At 31.7% G+C, this 26,104-nt stretch overlaps 1 protein-coding gene and 1 non-coding gene across 2 annotated transcripts in view; both read right to left on the bottom strand.

Annotated features, from left to right (window-relative positions):
• Positions 1–25,890, bottom strand: part of LOC129970947 (uncharacterized) — a 39,785-nt gene extending 13,895 nt beyond the window's left edge. The window contains exons 1-5 of the mRNA XM_056084501.1: positions 25,758–25,890; positions 21,603–21,674; positions 16,193–16,571; positions 9,746–10,287; positions 7,571–7,923 (exon numbers count right to left, since the gene is read on the bottom strand). Of these exons, the coding sequence (XP_055940476.1) occupies positions 7,571–7,923; positions 9,746–10,287; positions 16,193–16,571; positions 21,603–21,674; positions 25,758–25,767 (1,356 nt within the window). The 5' untranslated portion in view covers positions 25,768–25,890. The remainder of the gene's footprint in view (positions 1–7,570; positions 7,924–9,745; positions 10,288–16,192; positions 16,572–21,602; positions 21,675–25,757) is intronic.
• On the bottom strand, positions 6,189–6,260 carry Trnag-ucc (transfer RNA glycine (anticodon UCC)). The gene has a single exon. It is a non-coding gene; the product is annotated as a tRNA-Gly (tRNA).
• Positions 25,891–26,104: the final 214 nt, after the last annotated feature.

Genomic DNA, 26,104 nt, shown 5'->3' with positions numbered 1-26,104 from the left:
TGGAACTAAGAAAAGTGAAAGATTTCGCGACCCTTTGTGAACTAATTGTAACCGATAAATTAACCAGCACTCTTGACAAGGACACATCCGAGCACATTTTGATCAAACAAGGCTCCGACTGGTTAAAACCGCTGATGTTAGCAAAAGAAATAGACATTTACTTTCGCGCAAGAAATAAAAGTTTGTTTTGGGAAGAGAGTAGATATACACATGACTACAGCTCAAGGCCGCGCGTCAATAATTCCCGCCAAAATAATGATCAGGTACACGGTGGAAATATTGATAGGAAAACTTGTTTTAAATGTAATTCTACATCGCATTTAATAAAATTCTGTCCCCAAAATGTTGATGCTAGACAACATAACAATCAGGGAAGATCCCATAACTCAAATCCCGTAAACTCCGTGTTAAAATCAAATGAAATTCCACAAGAATTAATAATCGCTGAGTTGGAATACGCAGATATTATTGTAAACGACGTTCCTATTAAAGCTTTGGTTGATAGCGGAAGCGTATTAATGATTATTAATCCTAAATATGTAAAGAAATTAAATTATGTAGGACGTAGCACAAAAATTAAATTAGCGAACAGTTCAATTGTCAGTCTTCCGTTAGTGGCGATAGATATTAGTCATGTTAATAAAAAGTCAGTAACGAAAAGAGTTTTAGCAGCTGTTGATACTAATATTTCTTTTGAATGCATTTTACCATCTAATAGTTATTTAGATCTTAAAAATACTTTTCCCAATAAAAATGATAATAATTCAACTTCTCCCATAAATGAAAATAAAAAAGATTTCGATTATGAGATAGTACATCGCTCAGGTAGTCAAATGCGTCACGTTGATTCACTTAGTAGATACCCAACAGTCATGACTGCACTTTGTGATGATTTAACAGCGCGAGTGCAAGTGGCACAGATGTCAGATGAATATATAAAAAAATTGAAAGAATTATGTAAAGATAACAGTCAAATTGATTTCGTGGTACAAAATAACATTCTGTATAAATGTCAGGACAACCGTCGTTTGCTCGTAATACCTGAACTAATGAAACACGAAATAATTAAGAACGCGCATTCAAAAGGGCACTTCGCCGTGGAGAAAACTAAAAACATTATCGAACGTGACTATTTTTTCCCGAATATGCAAAAAAGTATTGAATCGGTAATACAGAACTGTGTCGAATGCATCCTAGTCAACCGGAAGCGTGGTAAACCTGAAGGGTTCTTACATCCTATTCCGAAGGAAAACTTTCCTCTAAGTACTTACCATGTTGACTTTATTGGACCCTTAGTGTCAACCAATAAAAATTATAATCATATTCTTACTATAATAGATGCATTCTCAAAGTTTGTTTGGTTATATCCTGTTAAAGGTGTAACTGCAAATGATGCAATTACGAAACTGCAATTGCAGGAAGCAGTGTTCGGAAATCCTATGCGCATCATCACGGATAAAGGTTCCGCATTTACCTCCAAGGAATTTACAAACTATTGCACGAATCAAAATATTAATCACATTCAAATCACCACAGGAATACCTCGAGGAAATGGACAAGTGGAAAGGGTTCATGGAACTCTTATCCCCCTGCTTGCCAAACTTTCCATCAATGATCCCACGAAATGGTACACTCATGTTCAAGCAGCACAACGTGTATTTAACTCTACTGCTCCACGGAGTACAAAATTTACTCCTTTCGAACTCATGATCGGTGTGCAAATGAGGCATAAAAATGACCAGAAAATTCTCGATATCCTACAGGAAGAATATGAGCAAATGGTCATCGACATCCGCGAGGACATCCGCGAAGAAGCGCGACAGAATATCTTGCGCCTTCAAGAAGAGAATAAAAGAGCTTACAACAAGCGCAGGAAGAAAGCTACTCAATATAATCCAGGTGACTTAGTGGCCATACAGAGGACCCAATTCGGCAGTGGTTTGAAGCTTCGCCCGAAGTTCCACGGTCCCTATCGCATCACAGCGAAGAAGCCACACGAGAGGTACCTAGTGGAGAAAGTGGGAATCCACGAAGGCCCCAACCATACTTCTACAGCAGCAGATTATATGAAGCCTTGGTCTACAACTGCATAAAGCATCTACTTTACAAAATCTAAAAATTTTGCAAAAATCTAAAATTTTCTTTTTTGAGTTTTTCAGATTCTTTCTCAGATTGACGAGGACGTCAAGATCATCAGGACGGCCGATTGTAGTGTACGGAGCGTCCCCCTAGCGGCGTTAGCGGTAGGGAGCGTCATCCTAGCGGCGTTCCCGGTACGGAGTGTCATCCTAACGGCGCTCGCGTCGTCTCTCAACAGCCAATAAGAAGCTATCTGATTCCCGCTCTAAGAACTGTGTTCGGTACTGTACTAGCGTCCCTCGATGTAAAGCGGCCCAGCCGTTCGTCCAGTTCATTAAATTTGTTTATGTTAAATTAGTGTGTGATTCTCTTAATATGAGCCATCTCTACGCATTAATCTCAACCGGGCTTTCCCCTAGGGCCCGTGAGAGATATTTAATTTGATATATAATCCGATTAGTAGAGGCATGTTTTTCGAGCCAGAGTTAACATACCTCTACATATATATATATATATATATATATATATATATATATATATATTTGCATTACTGCGTCCAATTATAAGTCTATTCGCCCATTATTTGGTTGAAACCTAGTTTAGTGTGCCCCGAGTTTGTCGCCAATGTGGTAATACAAAAAAGAAAGCGGAATAATTTTCCTAGTAACCCTAATACTTGATTTGTTAACAATTTTTTTCAATTGTTTATTTGTAGACTTGCAATCAGTTTTTAAGAAATGAAAATTAAAAATTATCGATAAATAAGCATCGATTAAAGAATTTAATTAAATTACGTTTTATAATTGAAAGTATTATTATTACTAATAAAATATCCAGTGTCATTTTTAAAGAGAATTATGAAGATATCATAATTATCCTTTTCCAATTCTTACCAAATTATGTTATTCTAATTAAAATCGTCTGTTTACAAATTTTGTAAGGGCAATTATATATATATATATAAACATCCGCGCGAGCTCTGAATCGTTTGTTTTTATTTCGCAATTTTACATTTAATTTTGCCATTCTAATGGATTTCTTTATTTGTTGTTCTTTTTGTGGATTTCGTCATAGCTTATTTACAAATAATTAATTTTCTTCGATGTCATTAGTAAATTTGCAAGGATAATACTTAAATCATATGATTCATCTTTGCATTCCATTGCTTTCAAAGTCTGATATATTTATTCATTTTAGGAAAGATATTTATATGAATGTCGATACTTTGTCCCCTTTTTTCTATTTTATACAAGTAAATGTAAAATGCATATCAGTAAATTTAGTTTTTCTGGGCAAACAGTCCGTAAAAACTTAACAAAATTCACAAAACCCGAAAAAATTACCAAAATAAAAAAAGGTTTGCAGGTTTGGCATTGATAGTTCACGGGACATTTTTAAGGCAAGGGGGGAAAAAATCAAAAAACAGCTGATAGATGGCGCTGGTACGAACTACTCAGTTGGAAATATGCAAATAAGATAGGCGATTATAAATGCTTATAATTATAATCTTGTCACGTACTTTTACTGTTAGATACCGTAGGGAGAAAAGCATTTGCGAGGTGGATTCCCACCAAAACTGAACAATATCCCTCCAGGGTCTTTAATTTTGTGGATGAAGATGAAGTTCATTCATTTTTGCAGATGAAGTTCATTTTTAGCTCCATGGCGATTTCAATATACATAACTCGCTTCTTGGCGACACATCAAATCTACGAGTGTACACTGAGAAAAAACTGCTTTCCCCCGAAGTCACACTGTGTTATAGCTCCACAGGTTCCTTCAACATAGGACCCCTCTTCTTTGAAACACAATGTCCCGTAAATGGATGGAAAACGGTGACAGTAAATGTTCAGTGTTATTTAACGCTTCTGTTCGAAAAGTTTCTTCCATGTTTGCCTGAAAAAGACGCCCTTACTCTTCTACTCTTACGTTTATGCAAGGTGAAGCAACATGTCACATTGTTATTCCTGTCAAGGAATTCCTGATACAGACGTTCGGGGACGAGAGAATCATTAGTAGACTTTGCAAATTTCCATGGCCTCCTCGGTCTGAAGATCTGACGCCAGCAGACTTTTGGCTATGGGGAAATTTAAAATTCCGGATGTATCGATCCCGTCCATCCAATCTGTCGGAATTGAAAGATGCAATCTGCCGAGAGCTGCCATGTATACATGCTGCAGGCACTCTGCCGTTGCTGGATTTGTGACACGCTTGCAATGTGATATCACCAGTGGTGGTGGACATGTGGAACACATATTGCTATAGTAAATGAATTGATAACATTTTTTTTTTTTTTTCATTTGCGTGTCTATTCTTTCAGTTATACATGAAACGCCACCTATCTGATGTTTTTTTTTTTTTTCTTTTCTTATCTTAAAAAAAAAAAAAAAATCCCGCAACTTATTGATGCAAAACCTGCATACAGTTTTTTTATTATTATTATTTTGCTTAATTTTCCGGGTTTTATAAATTTTTAAAGTTTTTACGGACTTTTTGCCCACCCTGTATAAAAAGAAAAAGAAATCATCTAATTTTCATGAAAACATTCGGAGCAGAAACATTTAAAAAATATATATAATAAGATAAAGTATACAAATTATTTCCTAAATGAACTAAACAAAATGTTCAACTCTATAAAATAGTTCAAAACACCTATGAAATAAACTAAAATTCAATTTCATATAATAAATTATTGCGTTTTTTGCTTTTTAGGATTTGATAATAAGTTTTATAAAATTAAAACGCATGCAATTGTATAAATTTCGTATTGTAAATTGTGGAAAAGAACGTGCATTGTATTTACAAATATAAATGCGAGGAATGAACTTTCGAATTTTCAAGCTACATTGACCACATACTTTTCAGGATTTTTCTCGTCATTCTTTAAAATGTTAAGTCACCAGACCATAATATTCTTTTATGTTTTTAGTCAATGCACCAATAGTTGAGATTCTTTCTCTCTCTTTCTCTCTCGTTTTGAATATTATAATGAATTTGATCTAAATAAGTCGATATTTTATATAAAAGAAATTCGGAAGCAGAATCAAGGGACATATTAAACTAAATAAGTTCGAAATAACTGAAATTTAAATTAAAATCTTTTTTAGAATTCGTACTATTAAAAGTAAAAAGAAGAAAACACACACACACACGCACAATTACCAACTTTTAAACAGCAAATTTTAAACAACTTAACAAAATGTATTATGGCATTAAAATCTGGTTACGAAAATACCATCATCAAAAATAATTTTCTTAAGTTAGAAGGAATTTGTATTGTAATATTATTTTTTATGATATTGATATGGAAACATTGGACTGTTTTCATTACGGATGATGGAAAGCATTGCATTCACCATACATATTTTTTTGTACGCAATTTGTATTTTTTTTAATGCTTTAAGTTCAACATGAATAAACAAAGAACATATTTTGCCATTAAATGGATCTTCTCAAAATTGTTTATTTATGCTTTTTAAGCATTTTAATTCAGCATGATTTTAATGTATTTTATAGCCATCTTATTCTGATTACGTTAATAACTTAAAGCATGGTTACTTTTTTCTTTCTTAATTCTGGATATTCTTAAATATATTTATCTCACAAAATGGCCTAATATGTTAAAATTTTAATATTAAATAGTAAGCATGCTCATATATACTGAATTCTTTTAATAAACGCCCGGGAATAAAATAAGAAATTCGAAATTTTATTAGCAGAATAATATATGAAATTGTTAAAAAGTTACATAGCTATTAAAGAGACAGAATTTATCTGAAAGTTAATGTAATATGAATACTTCAAAAGTCATACCTAATTTGGTTGTATAACTTTTATTCAACAGAAAACTTTAAATAAAAGAAATATTAACTAAAATTTCTGATGTCAAATAATTAAAAAAAGAAAGAAATCCATTTTAAAAAAAGCTCGTTTATCAGAAATTAATTTTCACAGCGCATGACAATTCCTTTTCTCAACTGCCTGAATTTTGGTGATTAAGTTTTAGTTTTATAAGCTCGAAAAATTTATTTTCAATATATAACATACTTTACGAATTTCCTTTTGTCTTTTAAATTTCTATATATTTGGTTTGTGAATAAAAAAAATCCTGCGTCGGCCGGGAGTCGAACCCGGGTCAACTGCTTGGAAGGCAGCTATGCTAACCGTTATACCACCGACGCGATGAACACGGACGGTTCACTTTGATTCATGAGAAATTGAAATAAGGTCAGTAAACCCAGTGCCTCTTCAATTCATTCGAGAAACTTGCCAGTGTAAATAAGAAAAGAGTAGGTACTAGTATGTATACAGCTTTTTAACATGGACCGGCATATTGCCTGAATGTTGAAAATATCCTTCGAAACACTCTTCAAGCAATCCTTTCAAAGCTAATAAATTTGACACCTTTTTTTTTTGGGGGGGGGGGGGGAAGAGGATAAAAGGATTTTCTTACCAATTCTTTTTGTTGTATTTTCAATTTAAAAAAAATTAAAATGTTAATGTTATTTCCATCTTCGGAGAGAATTATTACACATAAATAATTTCTGCATGACTTGAAAATCCAAATATTTTAATTTTAATGATATTAGTTTCATTTTAGTACAATTTTCTCTCTGATTAAAAATAATATTTTGAGTATATTTTTAAAAATATTTTCCATTAATTTAGTGTCCAGTATTAAGTTTATTTTACATTAATACTAGGCTTATCAAACGTTGCTATGATATTTAACACTTTTTTTATACACTTTACCGCAACTAAATAATTAAAAGATAATTTTGAAAATAAAATAGAGACATAAGAATTAACCTTTAAACGTTTTCATTCGACGATACTTTGGACTAATGCTAGATTGCCTTTGATGTTTTCGATAAGTAACATTTCTAACTGCCTATCCAGTGATGGACCTATCCATTTTGCGGCCCTAGACAGTAAACATTTTAAGATTCCTCTTTCAATGAAATTACCAATTTTTTTCACATTTCAACACATTTTAAATTTAATTAGCATATAAATAATCAGGATAATTTTTATTTTATTGATTATTTTATAAAACGTATTTTGTTTTATTGATTTATTATGACGCAAGAAGGCTCGGCTTCCAAGTTTATACGCAATATTATTGAAGTAGACGTAAGAGTTTATAAATACTGCAAAAATTAAGTGAACACAATGAAACATAGAGCAACTTAATCAATAATACTTTTCAAATATTATCCTAATTTTTATTCAAACATTATCCAAACATTACTTGAACACTCTCAACCATTATCCTGATAATTGATAATTCATTTGATTTTTACATTTTAGAAAATTATTCATTTGTTAAATAGAAAGTTAAAGTTTTTAGAATGATCTGCCTGCAATCTCCTTTTAGCTTAGCTGCCCTAGGCTGTTGCCAATTTGCGAAATCGAAAATCCACCATTGTGTTAACTTAATTAATAAACAAACATAGAAAGAAAGAAAAAAATTAATAAATGATCGCCTTACCTGAGAAACACTCCAGGCTGTTCCCAGACATATGGCAAGCACCGAAATAACAATTGATTCTAGAGATATTTCGAATTTCCGTGTGGGTGTTTCTCCGTATGATCGTGCACAGTAATCACTTGACAGATCGTAACGGAATGTGTTGCCTCCCACTGGCAAAGGCAAAGCATATATCAGGATGCAAGCGACTAATTCAAAAGCGGCAAATATGAAATAGGCGGGGGAATAGTCCAAAGTGTCAGCTACTTCAGAGAATTTGTCTACGAGGACGCCAGCAATTGGTGGAAAGATGCCAAGAGCTATCGCAGGATAAAATTTGCTTTTCCCGTAGGCACCACGATTGTATGGACCATCTGCAAAAATAATAATTTATTAAAAATGAATTGTGAAAAATAGACTTTCATTAGTTACTAAAGAAATAGATTTTTTATTTTCTCGTACACGTAGTATAAAGAAAGTATAGTAAGCGTCAAAAAATTCGAACTCGAGATTTTGTCGAATCTCAAGATCAAAGATCACTCAAAAACTTTTTGAGATAAACGATAGAAATTTGACATCAAATTTGTACATTTCTATCAAATTTTGAGTAAACTCTGATCAGAGGAAGTCTGTCTGCCCGACTGTTCGAATATAATTTAACACTATAACGACAAAACGAAGAGAGCTAGATGCATAAAATTCGATACACAGAATTAACATCTATAGTCTAGACACCCATCAAATTTTGAGCCAAATTTAACTATGGGTTGACCATCTGTTGGCACGTACTTCTAGAAACATGTAAACTTAAAGATGCAATGACTTAAATATATCAAATTTAGTATGAGCCGCCGTCCTGGCATAGGGGTAACGCGTCTTCCCCGTGACTTGGGCGTCTTGGGTTTGAGTCCCGGTTCGGACATGATTGTTCTTCATCCGTTCTATCTGTTGAGACATGTGAATGTGCTCCCCTGTAAAAAAGGATTGTGCAAGCGAATGTGATGCGTGAGTAGCTAACACCTACTCTTGGTCCTAGTTGGCGCTACTAAAACAAGAGCTCCCTTGGCTTAAAGTCGTTGACTTAGTCAGCGAGCTGGTCCATGGCAAGTGCCATCATAAACAACAAGTTTGGTATGCCGATTTATGACTACATGTGTTGTTTTGTTTCAATCAGTTGGAAAAAACGCATCTAAAATACAAATTTGATTTTCTGATACTATTAACAGCATGCCAGGGAATAATCGCCAAATAACTCACCAAGCATGACATGATAGTTTCAGTAAATATACTAAATTCCCAACAAAGATTAATATTTCTTTAACTATCATACGCTAATACCAAGCGTTCTCTGGTATAACACCATTCTTAGAGAGTATGGGAGAAAGTTTTGAGAAACACCACTCCGCCTGATTATATTTTAATTACAGTCTCCTTTCTTGTCATTAATACAAAAATTTTTGAAAATATAATAAAGTTAGCTTATATATTGTTTCATCACAGTTCCCAAGGCCAACTGCGGCCTGGTCATAAAGTCTTGTCTTCAGGAGCGGATACTTCGATAATTTTATAGAAAAATAGCAATCCAGCAAATGGAAAATTATACAGCCTCTTCTATCAGCTTGTAACATCCGGAGCATTTCAATGAACGTTTTCGAAATATTTACTGTTATTTCAATCAAATGTTTTACTTAGGTAACATCAGAAGAAAAAGTTTTCCGCGGAAATATCAAGCCTCTTTTGCGATTCATCTCAGATATTCATGAATCTACAAAATATGTAACTATTATTACCGCACATATCAAACTCTATTATGATATGCACATCTACAAGTTATATCTTAAGAGAATGGTGAAAATGTCTATGCTCATACAATGAGACAGAAAGTGCTGTTATTGCAATCCTTTTCAGCGGTACTTATACTAAGTAAATGAAAATTAATGAAATAAATTATTTACCAGAATAAATGGAAAAACGACTGACATTTCAATCTGACAATTTGTGTATATTTTACGAAACGACTGATAATTTGTGTATATTTCACGAAACACTTCAGTTGAACGTCGTCGTTGTGTGCGTTTTAGGAATCATAATAATACTTGATTATACTATCAGTAAAGTATAAAGAAAGAACAAAAGAACGAAACATTTATGAACAAATATAAAAGTAGTTATAGAAGCTAATTTTCATTTTCTTACTTTGAATTGTACGCAGGGTCACTCCTTCCAAAAGACAGAAAGCACAAATGAAGAAAGCATCTGCCGTGGCTCTAAGTCCCAAACAAGCCCAAAAAGTTGTGGACAAATCTCCGGATATATCAAAGCACGGCGATTTCTTACCATCAACAGTTTGCAAATGCAGCACACACCGGATGCCTTCGATCCTATCGTTCAGAGAGCGTTGACAAGTAACTGCATCGTGATATCTACCATTCACTTTGATGACGGTTCCACTTGTTGCTGGAACGTAATTGCAGATACTCATGGGTGATGACACTGAGTTTACTTCTGAAAATGAGAATTCTTTTGCTGACACGTTTCTGTATTCTGTAAACTGCCATGTTGTCAAATCAGAGGAAAATTCTATGGTAGGGTTCTCCCTTACTTGTGGATCGTATACGAGGCAGTGATGGGTTGTGTTGCCAGTCGTTCGGAAACACATCTGTAGAGGATTTGAAGGATCTGGGGGACTCATTTTCATGTCTTCACTGCCTTTGTATTTGAAACGGCAATGTGAAAGTCTGAAATGTTAAAAAAAGTAGGATAAGATTTATTTATAAGAAATTGCTCGCAAAAGTCCTACAATTTTTGTATGCAGATAAATAGGATTTGTTTTTCAAATGTTATTATAAAGGATTAATCTTTATTAGAAAAAAAGGTATTAAAATATTAGTTCAAACACCCAAATATATGGAGTCTTAGTATCATTAAAAGGTGAGAAAAAGAATTATAAAAAAGAAATGTGCGATAATATAAAAAAATTAAATTAAAATTATAACTACATAGTAATGCAGCTTCACATTTTTATTCAGTTAATTTGATTGAAATAACCGTTGCAGTAAATGATATAAAACCCGCTATTTATTGTGGAAAAAAGGTAATAAATTTTATGAAATTATGATTATAAAGGTTGATTGCCATATAAGAATAAATAACTCCATTAGAATTATTTCTGTATTTCAAAAATGTATTTGGTTTTATATCTTGATTTATTAATAAAATTAGCATAGGGTTAGCGCATCTTCCCCGTGATCTGGGCGTCCTTGGTTTCGAATCCCGGTTCGGGCATGATTGTTCTTCATCTGTGTTCTATCTGTGAGGTGTGTGAAGGTAAAGAAAGACTCCACATCCTATATGAATATCAAAGTAAATTTATGGAAATTCGTGAAAGCCAATATTACGAATCCAATGATAGTTAATCATGATTAAAATCTTAGATGACTTATTTTAATGTCATTTAAAAGTAATTAGCCTATATTAAAGTAAATGTACTATATAGCAATTAAGTTTCTAATCAATAAAAACTTCTATGTCCTTATTCATACAGTTTTATTTGTATGAGAGTTATAAAAACTAAACCGAATATTGTTTGCTTGAGCTTCACTCTAGTAGAAATTAGAATAAAATTGTATAGAAAGAAATTTTTTTAATGGCAATCTCAAACGTCGAAAAAGTAGTGGCGATAAAAATGGCATATATTTCTGCAAGTGTATTTTCTCTAAACTGCGGATATTTTAACTAAGTTTGTTACTTGATATTTCAATCCTTAATTATTTAGATTAATTATTCCATTTTCTAAAATATTTCTAAAATAATGTTATTTTATCATTTCTGTATTTATTTAAATTTTTGGATTTTACTGTTTGAATTTCTTAATATTTGTAATTTTGTTTTCTTTTGTACTATATTTAATTTACCTAGGTATATTTTCTCTTCTGAAACTTTAATTTCTTGGAATTTTCGGATCATAAAGGGTTAATTTTTAAAAGACAGGCAGAAAAAAAAAGTCTTAGTTTGAATTTTCTATTCGAAGGTGACCCGTGATAAAGTTTTCAGGTCTGATTCATGTTTTAAAGACTTTTTATTCCTATTTATTTATGCACTACAATCGTCAGACCTCATCTTTTTTTGAATAATTTGAGTAAATATTTCGGTAGATAAGATGCAAATCAATGCTATATTTGCTGATGTGTAAATGAAATAAATTCGGCTCATTTATCAAACAAAACAAAAAGAAAAATAATCTAGCTATAAAATAATCAAATGCAATTAAATGCATTCACTCTAATATGAAAGTTATTGTTATAATTTTGTAAAATTTATAAATTGATTGTAGCTCATACTTAATATTTTCGAACAAAATGGGAATAAGTTGATTTAACGCACATGTTAAATTGCATCGAAGTTTCTCACTAAATCTATCATAACGATTAACACTTTTGCGCAACTTAAACACGATAGGCGTTTATATAAATGTAAAGTTAAAGTATCTGTAAAAAGTTGTAAATAAGTGGAACGTGAATTTCGAAAACAGAAAGCCGGAACTATTAAAATTCCCTTTCATTATATGTTGATTCAACATACTTGAAAAACTACGTCAATGCCATCTTAACCATGTTTAATTATTTCCGGTCCCATTATATTGTCTTCAAGTGAAACACAGAATAAAAAAGGAAACTAACAAATGTTGGAGATGGAAGTGAATTTTGAATTCAAAGAAGCATCTAAATTCTTCAATGACAGATGATTACGCTTTGCGTGCAAAGCGGCTTCATTCTTATGCAAATAATATCCGTCGAAATGTCATTCAAAAACACCTGGAGGTATAAAATAGGATTAATTTTTCTATATATTAGAAAGAGGCGTGTTTCAAGGCTGTTTGATTTAAATAAGATAGTAGAAACGAAGTGCTAAATAAATATTCTTTGGGTTCTACAAATGTAATAATTTGAATATAAAATATAAAAAAAAAAAAAAAAAACTTTTTTAATTTTTTCCCACTCTTCATCTTTCTAAAAATTATTGATTTCTTCTATCTGATATGAATATTGTTCATTTTTTTCATGTTATATTTCAAAACCTACACAAGTTTTTTTTAATGCAGATTAGGAAATAGTATATTTATGACATTGAACAGAATTTTAAATTAACCTTTTAAAATATAATCATACGTTTTTTTTTTTTATGAATTATATTTTTTTTATGAATCATTTGTAAGGTTGGCACTACATAATCAGAAAGGGTTTTATCGCCGGTAAACTCCATGAAATCAAATCAAACCCATTCAAGATATATTAAAAGAAAGTATTGTACTTGCCATAAAATTCTGCCTAGAGATTTCGACGTATATCTTCGTTTTAAACTTCTGTGAGATAAAGAAAGAAAGGAAAAACTGTTTTTGGAATAATGTTTACTTATGTATTTTTTTTTTTTTTTTTTTTTTGTTCTCTACGTTTAAACTCCTTGTGTGCCAACAAGTATACCACAAGGCTTACAGATGTAAGTTAGTACGCAATCGACAGTAAAGTAAATTTCAAATATAAGGTCGCAGGTACAAATGCAAAAATAGAAGAAAGAAAAATAGGGGAAAACAAGTAGATACACAAACAAAAGCAAAATGAAACAAAATTGCTCACATAGTAACAGAAACATACAGTAAATGATATAAAACAATTGAATAAGCATGATCAAATAAAATATACAAATACAAAAGTATATATGCAAATATATGTAGGCAAACACACTAAAGTAAAGTTTAAATCATACGTGGAAAAATACTATTGATATATGTACAAAAGGAAATGAAAGATGATTTACACTGTACAAAGGCAGATAAATGAGGAGGCCAAGCTATATTGTTCTTTCGAAGGCAGTTCTTGAGTTTTCGTCTTTCCGGAATAAACTTGGTGCATTCAAATATCAAATGCTTGACATCCTGGACTGCACCACTGTAGCACGAACACCTATCAGTCGGCGACAAATTGAATCGTTTTAAATATGCTTTAAAGTTTCCATGCCCAGTCAGAAACTGGATAAGCTTAAAATTCGACTCAAAGTAGTTGTTAGCCTTTAGGCGTCTCTGTATGGATGGAATAAATTCCTTAGTGAGCTGCGCATTAGTCGATGCTTGATATAAAGTATTCCATTCGGATATAACTTTATCTTTAAAGACATTCCTTAAATAAGATTTCGGAATGCTCATAGGAATGAAATTAGCTAGTTTTGTCGCCTCTTTGGCAAGCCAGTCGGCGCGTTCATTGCCATAGATTCCTGTATGACCTCTAACAAAAGAAAAGGAAACTTGCACACCTCTGCCTTGAAGATGACTCAGGTTGGATTGTGTTTTAACAATTATTTGGTTTAGGGAATCGATGTTATTTAAGGCGTGTAAAGATGAAAGGGAGTCGCTGCAAATTAAGAACTTTGATGAAAGGTTTTCATTGTCACAAATCCAAGAAACTGCTTGAGCTATGCAAAGCAATTCAGCCTGAAAAACACTGCATTCATCTCTTATTCTGAATTGATGAGTTTCAGTTTCAATATTATCTTGGAAAACAACAAATGCAAGCCCAACCTTTTTGTTAATTTTACTACCATCTGTAAAACAGACAACGGGAAAGTTGTCTTCGATATTATTATGATAACTAATTAAATTAAGAGGAAATCTTTCAGCAGGATGGGGAAGTTGAGAAATTTGAAGGAAATCATCTAGATTCTTATGGGCCAGGTTCTTCGCTGCGTTCTTGAATTCATTACTATGGTTTATAAAGATGTCAATAGGTGGAAAGCCATAGATAGAAAATACAGCTTCATAAGATATCGTTCGATACCCAGAAATAACTCGTAGCAGCATTCTCCTTTGAATTTTCCTCAAGAGCCGACAATTTATTTTTTTCTTCAGAGCAGTACCCCAGACTCGAGAACCGTAACAAATAAATGGTACAATACCTTGTTTGTAGATGAGGGATGAGACATTAGATTTGAGACCAAAACTATTTCTGGCAACTCTACTAAGACCAAACAGAATTTTTTCACATTTATTTGAAAGATGTAAAATATGTTGCTTCCAAGAGAATTTACTGTCAAGGATAATTCCAAGATATTTTAATTCCTTCACATAGCAAAGAGGAATTCCATTAAGGGTGAGGTTACTATTACGAACGTGGTTCTCTCTCCTCTCCAAGACCATTACTTTTGACTTGATGGCGTTGAACTCTAATTTATGGTTCTTTGCCCAGTTCAATACAAAATCAAGAGTAATCTGTGCTTGTCTGCTTGTATCGTGAAATGATTTTCCTTGAAAACAAAGAAGCAAGTCATCAGCAAAAGCAATCGTTTCACAAGAAGAGAAAGCTGTGATTTTTTCCAATAAATCATTTATAATAATATTCCAGAGAAAAGGCCCAGAAACAGATCCCTGAGGACACCCCCTTTGTAAAACCCTCTCCTTTGAGGAGTGACCTAAGGACAAGCTTGCAGTTCTATCCTTCAAGAAGCTAGAAATGACGGCAAATAAATTGTCAGGGATGTTTGCTCCTTTTAATAGATCCATAATAGCAGGCCACCAAGCATTATCAAAAGCACCTTTAATATCCAAGAAAACCAGGATTGTATGAAGGTTTTTCTTTTTTCCGTTTAAAACAAATTTATTAAGATTCAACAAAGCATCTTCAGTGCACTTTTGAGGCATAAAACCAAACTGATTTTTATTTAAATAATTATCCTTGTGCAAACGCCAAGCTAATCTGTTGACAATAAGTCTTTCAAAACATTTACCCAAAGTTGACAGTAAACTGATACATCTTAGGTTGTCTAAATGCGGGATACAGACATCGTTATTTTTGGGAATCAGAATAACTCTAGCTTTCTTCCAACAGCGGGGGAAAATCTTGAGACGAAGACATGAGTTAAAAAGTTTTAAGAAAAGATCGGGGTGCATTTCGTGTAATTTCTTGATAACTTCGTTAGGTATAGAGTCCGGACCAGGAGACTTTTTTAATTTCAATTTTCTTATAACAGAATCAATTTCAGGGATGGTAAAAGGTGGATCATTCGCTACGTTAGTATACTTATGTATTAACTTGATAATTCATTACAGTAAAGACATAAAAAGATGAAATTATCTGGCTATGTGATATTTTCAACAAAATGATCGGGAATTTTAATATTATATAAAATTTTGAACGGTATTCGCCAACAAGAAGTCTGTTTGTATCCTGATCCGTGTTCATGAGAACATGACAAGTTAAAAACATTAGAATTATTTGGATACAATTTGGTATAGAGTTTCGTCACCAGAATTGACGATGTATATATGTCTTCAGTAAAATCTGTCATCATATCAAGAGTCTGTCTGTATCTCCATCCTGCATTTGAACCTGATAACTCACGAATTTAATGCGCTAGTTGAGCATGTTTTTGATATATTTTCTTTTAACCAAAATTTTAGGCCTGAATCAAAATTCTGAACTCGACTTAAAAAAAACTGAAAGTTAAATTTTTAATTTTTTAAAAATATAGTTACATGTAATTAATAAAGTCCTGAAAAACCCCCTTTAAGTTTTCGCAACATTCATCGTCGGTCGTTTGCGAATATTATCTGCCATAATGTTCTACATTTATCATGACTCTCACTGTTCTACTCACCTAAATTGTGCGTCCGATGACCATGACTCAGCCACATCGCCGCAAGTCTCATAATTGGCGCATTTTTCGAGATTGACAACTGCATTCATTGGCGACGAGCAGTCGAAATCTATCTGGGGTTGTCTGTAGATGCGCTGAATCTTGGGCACAGCTAATAGAGCTGTGTATCCAAAGATGGCGATGAATAAAGACACAGAAAAGCAGATTTTGTAAAGATATTTCCTGGGAGAGCTGGTTCTTCTCTCTGCCAGCGTCCCCACCAGTAACGGGATCAAGATGCAGATAAGACCAGAAGCCACCTGTACCCAAATGATGTGCCATAATGTCAGGCCTATGGAACGCAAATGCAAGCTCAGGAATGGCATGATGCAGGAGATACCTAGGAAAAAAGAGTCTTGTATTTAATACAAATTCATGCACAGGATACTTGATCCAATAACTTATTATCTAACTGTTGTTGTTGTGGCTTATCCCACCTGGTCCACAGTAACATCAAACCAGGTCCATGAGCCCGAATGCCTTCAAACAATGTAGCACAGCCTCAGGACACGAGAACATCTGGCTTTTATTGAAACCGATTAATCGACGAGACATGATAAAAGGGTGCCGGCGTCCTGGCGTAGGGGCAGCACATCTTTCCCGTGATCTGGGCATCCCGGATTCGAATCCCGGATCGGGCATGGTTGTTCTTCATCTGTGAGGTGTGTGAATGTGTTCCTATGCAAAAAGGGGTTATGCAAGCGAAAGTGTGTGTGTGTCATCTTCATACGAGCTAGAAGTCAGACTTCTGCCCTGGGGTGCTCTGGGGTCTTTACCTTCAGAAGCTACTGCATCCCTTTTCCGTGGTAACGCGGACACGACATCGTCATCATGATAAAAGGGCTTGAAATGCAGCTTCAAGAAGTCAAGGACCTAGAGGCACCAAAGGCTGAAGTCTGACTTTGCCTCATGCCTGCATTGCATTAGCTGAGCATAATGGAATGGCCTTCACGCCTTGGGTGACCCTACCAGGAGAATACTCTCCCGACGTACTTCGCCCATTCCGCCTATGAACACTCCCCAGCCGCGATGAGGCAGCAATGCAGGACTATTATCTAACTGTTAAGAATAAGTGAATACTCTAAAATTAAAAAATGTTCTAAAAGATGTTGAGAATTATGCAGAGATTCTAAGGTCAAATGGAAAATATTGAGGGGTTGTACAGATTATTAAAACATATATTTTTGGGGGTTATAATAATTCATGTTCGATATTGAGGGATGAGTATATAAAAAGAAAAGAAACAGCCGGAGTAGTCTCCTCGAATTTTCTTGCATACTCTTCAATTAAGAATTCACCCCTCCCCTTCCTTTGCATAAAATTATGGGTTTTGCGTAAGACCGTACATGACTTGCATAACATTAGAGAACAATAGTTACGAAATATAGATCTTTGACCGGAATCTAACATTTTTACAGAAATTATCATGAAAAACATGTATTTTGAATGCCTTTCAGCCGCCAGAATGAAACCAAGAGTAATTTGACCAATATTTTTCATATATTGACAAGAGAAAAATTAAGCATTTTGAATAAGATTACTGGTTAAGAAATTGAGCAAAATTAATCACTAATTTAACAATAGCCCACATTAAAATATGTCATAATAAAAATCGGAGGAAGAAAGTTTTGGGTCTTAACATCGGAATGAGATTTTTAGCTTCAAAAATCGATATACCAATATAGTCAATAACAACGACTTCCTTGTTAAGATTAAGTAAGCTATAGGAGGTTTTCCTGGTTCTCCTCTAACCGAAACAAAAATGTGAGATACTTTCACCTAAAATTTTTGCAGAAGTGTTACATAAGTGTTCCTAGGTGGCTTTAATTCAAAAGAGATGTCACAATTTCTATTCATCATCAGTCTTCGATTCATGTATTTGCTAAATGAAATGAGATTTAAACATTGGCAACATTAACAGGCAGTTGCCTAGGCCGTTAGTCAGAGAGAAGGTCGCAACAGATCAATTAAAGAGCGTTATTTCCCTAGTTGTTATATAAATAAGTTTATAAAAAATACAAATTCTATGAATTATAATATAGTGAATTAATATTAATGATTTATGAAATATAGTTAGTTCTTAGATTTTCACTAAGAACGTTCACTTATTTACTGGAATTTTTATAAACCGAAAATCTGCTCCAACAATATTGTGTACAAAAGTGGATGTTGAACAGTCTTGAATCATAAAAGGTTAATAAAAATAAAGACTCTCATAAAGGCGATAAAATAAAAATTATTAAGCTAAAATATATCATTGATATGTGGAACTAAATTAACCAGTTTATTTAAAGGAAAAATCCTCGTAATGTGCATCGTTTAAAGCCACTAAATCTGCCACTGGATTTAAAGTTCTAGAATTTCAACAACCGGTTTTTTTATGGTTAGATTCGAGTTTCTGAAAGTATTATTATAACCTAAAGCAGTTGATTTTGTTGACTATTCTCTAAATAGTTGTTTTAAATTGATTTTTCTGAATATATAATCAAAAATATTTAGATTTTCTTACATATTTTTAAATTTCCTATCATGATCCCAAAATTTATCCCGAGAAAATTTTAGTTATAAAAAATGTGTCGTAAAAATTATTTTTTCATCCAAACAAAAGTCCTGAGTGGAAAAAGTTAAAATAATCTAGCACTAAACAATATTAAACGATTTTTTAAAAAAAAGCTGGAAGGAGAAATAAATTGGATTCATTTCTTTAAGAAAAGGATGAAGGAAAGGATAGTAAGAATTATGAGTAAATATATCTCATTTAATTTCCTAAACATAAAAATGATTACACAAAACAATTATTGGCACATTTACCAAGCCAATATGAATATTTCTTCACAAGTTCATTAAAAGATTGATTGTTGTTGTAGAACATTGGAAGATGAGAATTCAGAGTGCTGAAGTATTACATTTAAGACGAGAGCTCTGAAAATTTCTCACGGTTATCTAACGAAGTTTCAACTAATGAATCTGATTGGAAATTATGGCAATAAACAAATAAATAAAGTATTCGAACACTTAATCTAAAATATTGTAGAATGATAACGCTTTAAGCTGGAGTATTAAAGTATTACATTTAAGACGAGAGCTCTGAAAATTTTTCACGGATATCTAATGAACAAATGATTTGACTGAAAATTATGGCAATAATAAACAAATAAATAAATCTAATCGTTAATCAAAAATATTGTAGAATGATAACGCTTTAGGCTCTTCTCTTCCATTGGCTGGATAGCCTTTGTATTCTGTGTATAATGATTTTACAAAAATAAGTCAGAGTAATCCCATAATCATTTTTAAATAAGAAAAACTCCTTCCGTATGGCCGAATGACTTATAAATCATAGAAGAACGTTAATCAAAAACAGCCAATAATGTCACCCAAATAAAAAGTAAGGAACATAAAAATTTTTAAAATTTTTCTCGTCGTTGAAAAATATATTTATTAATTCAAGTTACTTACAATTAAGTGCTCTAAAAACTGTCTTTAAAATAAAGCTAGATTTCAAGATTAGTTCACTTTCTTCATTAAAATATATAAACAATTTCCCTTTTGGCTAAACGTTTTCAAAGGGAATCCTTCCGCCTTCAATTTCTCTAAGTTTTTTTTTTTCTTTTTAATTTCACTCATCCTAACAATAAGATTGAAAACAGGCAAGTCATTCAGAAGTTCTAGTAGATACAAAGAGATCCTAATACAGATTTTATGTCAAAATAAGTTTCCAATGAATAGTCCTGTTAACTGCAGAGTTGCGTGAGATTTCCCTATAATTACACCACCATTGTTCAAAGACCATGATATAAGTGCTTTCATTGCATGACATTCAGTAGTTTCTGCTTGCAATCTGTTCTACCTGCCCTTTTATGCTCCGTTCAGACACATTGAACAACCTTCACTGATACGATAGTTCATATTCAGATAATATAACGCAATTCGTAGTGCTTTAGCAATATATTATCAAAAAGAATGTAATATGAAATATATAATACACAAATATGTGTATAATATCAAAAGGAAATGAAATTTGGTATGAGTCTTATTATAAATTTGTAAATTTCTATCAAATTCTGCTTGTCTATTCCTATGTAAATGAACACGATAACAACTAAAGAGAAAGAAGCTAGATGATTAAATTTGATATACAGTTTTAAAATCTTACAGGTCGACTGATATGAACTTTTGAATTATCTACATCATAACTCTAAAACGAAACAATTTAGATAAATGAAATTTGTTATATAATCTTCTTACTGAAATTATAATTGTGGCAAATTTTGTTTCAATCAGTTGATGAAAAAAAAACCATCCCCCCCCCCAAAAAAAAGATATCGCTTTTTTTTTTTTGTAATTTACTACAGAGCACAAAACGCTCATGCGCAGGACTCATTCGAGACCATGCGTAAGGTCTATAAATTCGATACTGGGGATGGGAGACATATAGAACATTTAATACGGAATATGCCAAAATGATTCGGGAATATCATTCTCGCTGGTTTAAAATAACATTTCATATCTGATTGGCTTTCAATTCACTTAAATCAGAAATTGCATGCAAACATTATGATAAAATTAAGCATAGTAAAAAAGTTGCATTTTTCGTTTATATAAACAAAAATCTTTCTTCTTTATCTAAATTTAGGTTTCAAGAAATTAAATACTTGTGTAATGTTTCAAAAGTTGAATTTCAATATTATTAATAAAAAAAGAAAAAGAATTGTATGTTTAGATGGTCAAGTATAAAAGATAAACAGTACGCAAAAAGATTTTAAGAAATATACATAATCAAGGTCAAGCACCAGTCTTATAATACGTTGAATGAAATATCAATGTTTTTTACCAAAGTGATTAAATTTGACTTTAGCGTCTGCAATCCTTCGGAATGCTGGTGTTTGGATTGCCTATGTGCAAAGATTCGCATTTTTCTATTTCTTTTCTTTTTCGATTTTACATCAAAGTTCAACATTCAATTGCATATCCAAAGATTTGCATGTGGTTCAGCTTTTACGATAATAAAACTTTGAATTCTCTTGTGTTTTTATAATATTATATATAGATAACATTTCGCTTCATTTCGTAAACGCTCGAGGCTGATCTCAACTGATTCTATAAATAACGATAAGTAAATCCTCCAATTGGAGATTTAGAGTATACATTGATTCCAAATTAAGATTCTTTCTTCATTCTCTGTTAAAATATTTTCACAAAGAATGTTATACAGTTTTATTATATTTGCATCTCGAAACCAGTTTATAAATAATTCTGAGATGGCTTTCTTTATTCTTCAGAATTTATGAATGAAGAAAAAGGACACACTGAATGGTTGTATCTTTTTCGAGACGCCTCATTATTTTCAAGGTCAAAATTCAAATCTTACCTGCATAGAATATGAAGTTAATGACGTTCAAAGATATAAACGTTCTGCGTTCGGGGGTTATCATTTTGGAATCTAAAAAGAAAAAAATAATAATTAATTAATTAAATAAAATAAAACATATCTCTCGATATAAGAAATGAATTTAAAAGAATATTAAAAAAAATTCATGCTATTTTATAAGATTATTATAAATTTCTGTAATAATACAAAGTAATAAATAGTTCATGATACAGTTATAAAATAAGAACATGAAAAAAAAAAATGCATCAACTGATATTGATTTTTTTTTTTTTTCCAATTTAATTCTTTCAGGTAAACATTTATATTCTTGATCATGATTACAATAAGAATCGTCAGAAAAATATTTTTATTATCATGAAAAAAATATTTTCAATACAAGTAAAGAAAATAAACAGCCAAAATGTATCGACGGAATTCCTGAATTATAAGATACAAAAATTCCGGGGCTGGTTAAGTTCACCATACAAAACATATCAATGATTAAAATGTTACAAGTATTTTTTCTCCCCTTTCCTATTCCAAGTTCAACAAATATTAAACCTTTTTGATCGAAAACGGATCAGTTTCGAGACCCGATCCCATCAAAGAACCGTCGTGAAAACGGATCTGGTTCACGTTAAATTCATCGGGGCCAAACGTCCACCCGCTGATGTGGTTGGAATTGTGGAGAGAGGGGTTCCAACTCAGATGTCGCCCTCGTCATCTGAAAGTAGTTCAGAACTAAGAGATGCATCCCAAAATAGCCTTAGTGATGCTTTAAAATGGAGCGTTAATAAAATTAAACTAAACATACTTAAACATTTTTGGCACAGTGAAAATTTTAAATAATTGTTTAAAGCTTTATTTCCATTTCAATATTAAAAAAAGGGATTAAATTTAGAAAGAATTAATAGCCAAAAAAAGAAAAAGAATTAATATTTTTTATTGACCTGCGAGGTTTTTATTTAAGCAAATTTTATCCTTTTCCTGAATATTGATTCAAGAAGAAATTATAGTGTAATTTAAAGATAATAAACTGCCAATTTCTTAAAATAAAACTGTCGTATATATTTTTCAAAAAAAAAAAATGGAGTTATTTAAGAATAGGGAATAGATTTCCGAAATAATTGTATGCTTAGAATATTAACAAAAGTTAATATTCTCTGAACATATTATTCTTGCTGTCTTTCCTTTGGAGGTGTAAAATAAATAAAGATAGTGCTATAGATACGATGGAGTTCTATAGATACGACGAAAAGCATTTTATATATTTTATGCGAATCAATAAAATATAAAATAACCCTACATAGTTAACTAATGTGATCCAGTTATGGTCCAAATTTAGAAGTTGTTTTATGAGAATCAAATTTTAGAATCTCAGAAATGTGAAGACTTTATGCAGCAATATAATCGTTTCAAAATGCAAATACAACAATTTTCAACTTTTATAAGAATAGATAGGAAGTACTAATGACCAATTTTAACAATGTTCAAACGTAAGCACTTTCTAAATACTTATGTTTGCGTTCAGGGGATTTTCGATGGTCTTAGATGTATAGAAAGGGCCAAATTGTTATAAAAATGAAAAAGATTTTAAAAAAAATGGATTATTGTTAAATATTGGTTACTAAAAAAAATTTCGATATCTATAGCTTTGAGCAGATAGTGACTTAAAAATTCTAGTTTTGTTTTTATAAAAAATAAAATTAAAGCACAGAAAAAAAATTCAAAAAATTTTTTGCTTCAAAATTTTATTTAAATGCTTAAAAAAAGAAAAATTTTCATTGAGATAAAAATCAACCAAAATTTCATATACTACATACAGAAAGCTACGTTTAATTCTTTCAGCTAATACAACCCTAAAATATTTCCTAAATAATATTCTAATAATTGAAGAATAAAATAAAATAGATTTGTGTAAGGAAAGAACTAAAATCACTTATTTACGGTTTATATATATATATATATAACGTACCAAATTTAGTATAAATATGCTTTTGAGAGTGACAATGCTATATTATAAAAATAATACACACCTCACAAATTCGTTAATTTTCAAAAATTAATCAACTAAAGAAACGTTCAATAATATGTATGTAAATATTATGTTTGGCGTTTTTATGTATATTTATAAAAAATGAATATTTTATAAAATTTTTGAAAATATGCGTGTTTATAGAATGGCTTGCATGTAACTGCAGGAAATTTTTTAAAGATATGACAGGATAGCTACAATTCTCATATATGGTACTTAATTATTAAGATGTAAGATGGTACTTATTATTAATTTTTTTGTTAAAATCATTATAGATAATTTTTTAAAAAAAATTTCTGCAAATTCACCTGGATATTAAACTGCTAACATTTAATAATATGAAATTATTTGAATTTCATTTTAAGCTAACATTTTTTAAAACACTATGATTTTCTAGAATTTACTTATTAACAATAAAAAAAAAATGTGTGTTTATTTTAATATAAACAAGGAGAAAAATATGAGTTATATTCTATTCAATTATACATTTTTACAAAAATAAAAAAATTACGTCAATCATGCATATTTTTCTGAATTGATGCCTTGATTTAATAATATAGTAGAGCCAATGCTTTCCTAAATGAAATTCCAACCAATTAAGTATTTTTAACGATGCAGATGGGTCTAAGCATTTATACATGTTAATTTGTGTTTGTACACAAAAGTATGATTTAAAAAAAGGAACCTTGAAAGAAAAAAGAATTTTAAAAACCCTGAACAACGTACTTCACTGTTACGAACTACATGATCTATAATTGGCAACAAAAGACTTGGTAATGATAACAATAAAACCATAGAGGAAAATTTTGAATTTTTACATAAATCAACAAATTGATTATCAAATAATTTAGATCTTTTGTGGCAAAATAATGATAATAAAAGTGACTGCATTATATAATACTAAAAAGTGATTACAGGACTCAATATAAAGTAACACAAAGTGATCATTTTATAAAATAGAAGTTTCAATATCTGCACAAATCAGCGAATTCTTTATTAAATAATTTATGTTGTGAATGATAATGTAGGTTTCCTTTTGTATGTTATGTATGTTAATAAAAATGATCATAATTGGATAGATGCTATTACAATAATATAATTCATATTTTGATAACAATAAACTAACATAATTATAAAATATCTAAGGATCAAGAGAGGTAAAAATGTTCTTTTTTACAAAAAGGGAACACAAGTTTCACATTTGACAACATTAGGCAATTGCAATTATCAGATCTCAATACATAGTTACTTGGAAATTTTACATATTTTCACAAATTAACAAAGCTTATAATATAATGTAGATCTTAAATAACAAAAGTAATGCCTTCATGTATATCTATAAAATCGATCAACGAATCATATTTGTTAAGAATGTAGTATCCGAATAATACGATCCATATTTGGTAAGAAGTTATCATAATAATGATTTATTTTTATAACAAAATAGTTACTCTCTCTTACACATACCGCTGAAAGTGATCACAATACCAATATTTGGCAATAACAGCTCATGATAATGAGCAGATCCAAACACACATTTTCTTGGAAATTTTATATATTTGCACTAAACACGAAAAACCATATAAAATCATTTGGACCAAGATTGGCAAAAGTGGTTCTTTATAAACATGTTTCCAAAATAGCGATCAAGACATGCAATTTGATAAGATGCTATCCCAATTATGATCCATACTTGTTAACAAGAAGATATAACAATAATAATACTATTCACATTCTGACAGCAAATAATCAATACAGTTAGTGACCACACATACCTATACAAATTATCAAAATTATTGCATCCCCTTAAAACATACTGTTAAAAGTGATCACAATATCAGTAAAACAACATGTCATTATAATGAGTAGATCAAAACAACATTTACCAGGAAATTTTACAGATTCGCATTAAACGTGGAAAATCATATCAAATCATATGGGCCAAGATTGGCGAAAGTGATCCTTTAAAAACATATGTTGAAAACAGCGATCAAGAGATCCAAATTTCTATGACGCTATTCCAGTTATAAGATCCATATTTGTTAACAAGAAGTTATAACTATAATTAGATTCACATTTTCACAACAAACGGCCAACATAGATAAACAAGTGTTACATACCTGTGCACATTAACTAATTACTAATCAAGTGAACATGAATAAGATGGTGCTTGATATCCAGCTAAGAATCGTGCTTGTTCGCATGTGTGAAACCCACGCTCTTTTTAGGGGGAGGCGAGTCGCCGGCGTCCGGTTCCCAAACGATCTGTCAGGTGCATGGAAACGCATGGAGCGTCTTTCCATCAGTGGACAGGAACCGGTTTTCGAGATGGCGAAGGTCAGTTGATTGCGCCTTTTGTTTTGGATCATTTATAGGAGGGAGAGTTTGGTCACCGTAATCTGTTCGAGCGATGACCCACACTAGGGAAAAAAGGAAATACTTTGGAAAAAAAAACAAGAGTGGGAAT

This window comes from Argiope bruennichi, chromosome 1 (genome assembly GCF_947563725.1).
Source record: "Argiope bruennichi chromosome 1, qqArgBrue1.1, whole genome shotgun sequence".
Classification (NCBI taxonomy): Eukaryota; Metazoa; Arthropoda; class Arachnida; order Araneae; family Araneidae; genus Argiope; species Argiope bruennichi.
Note: the sequence above shows the minus strand (reverse complement) of the source record. Positions and strands in the feature narration are given on the sequence as shown.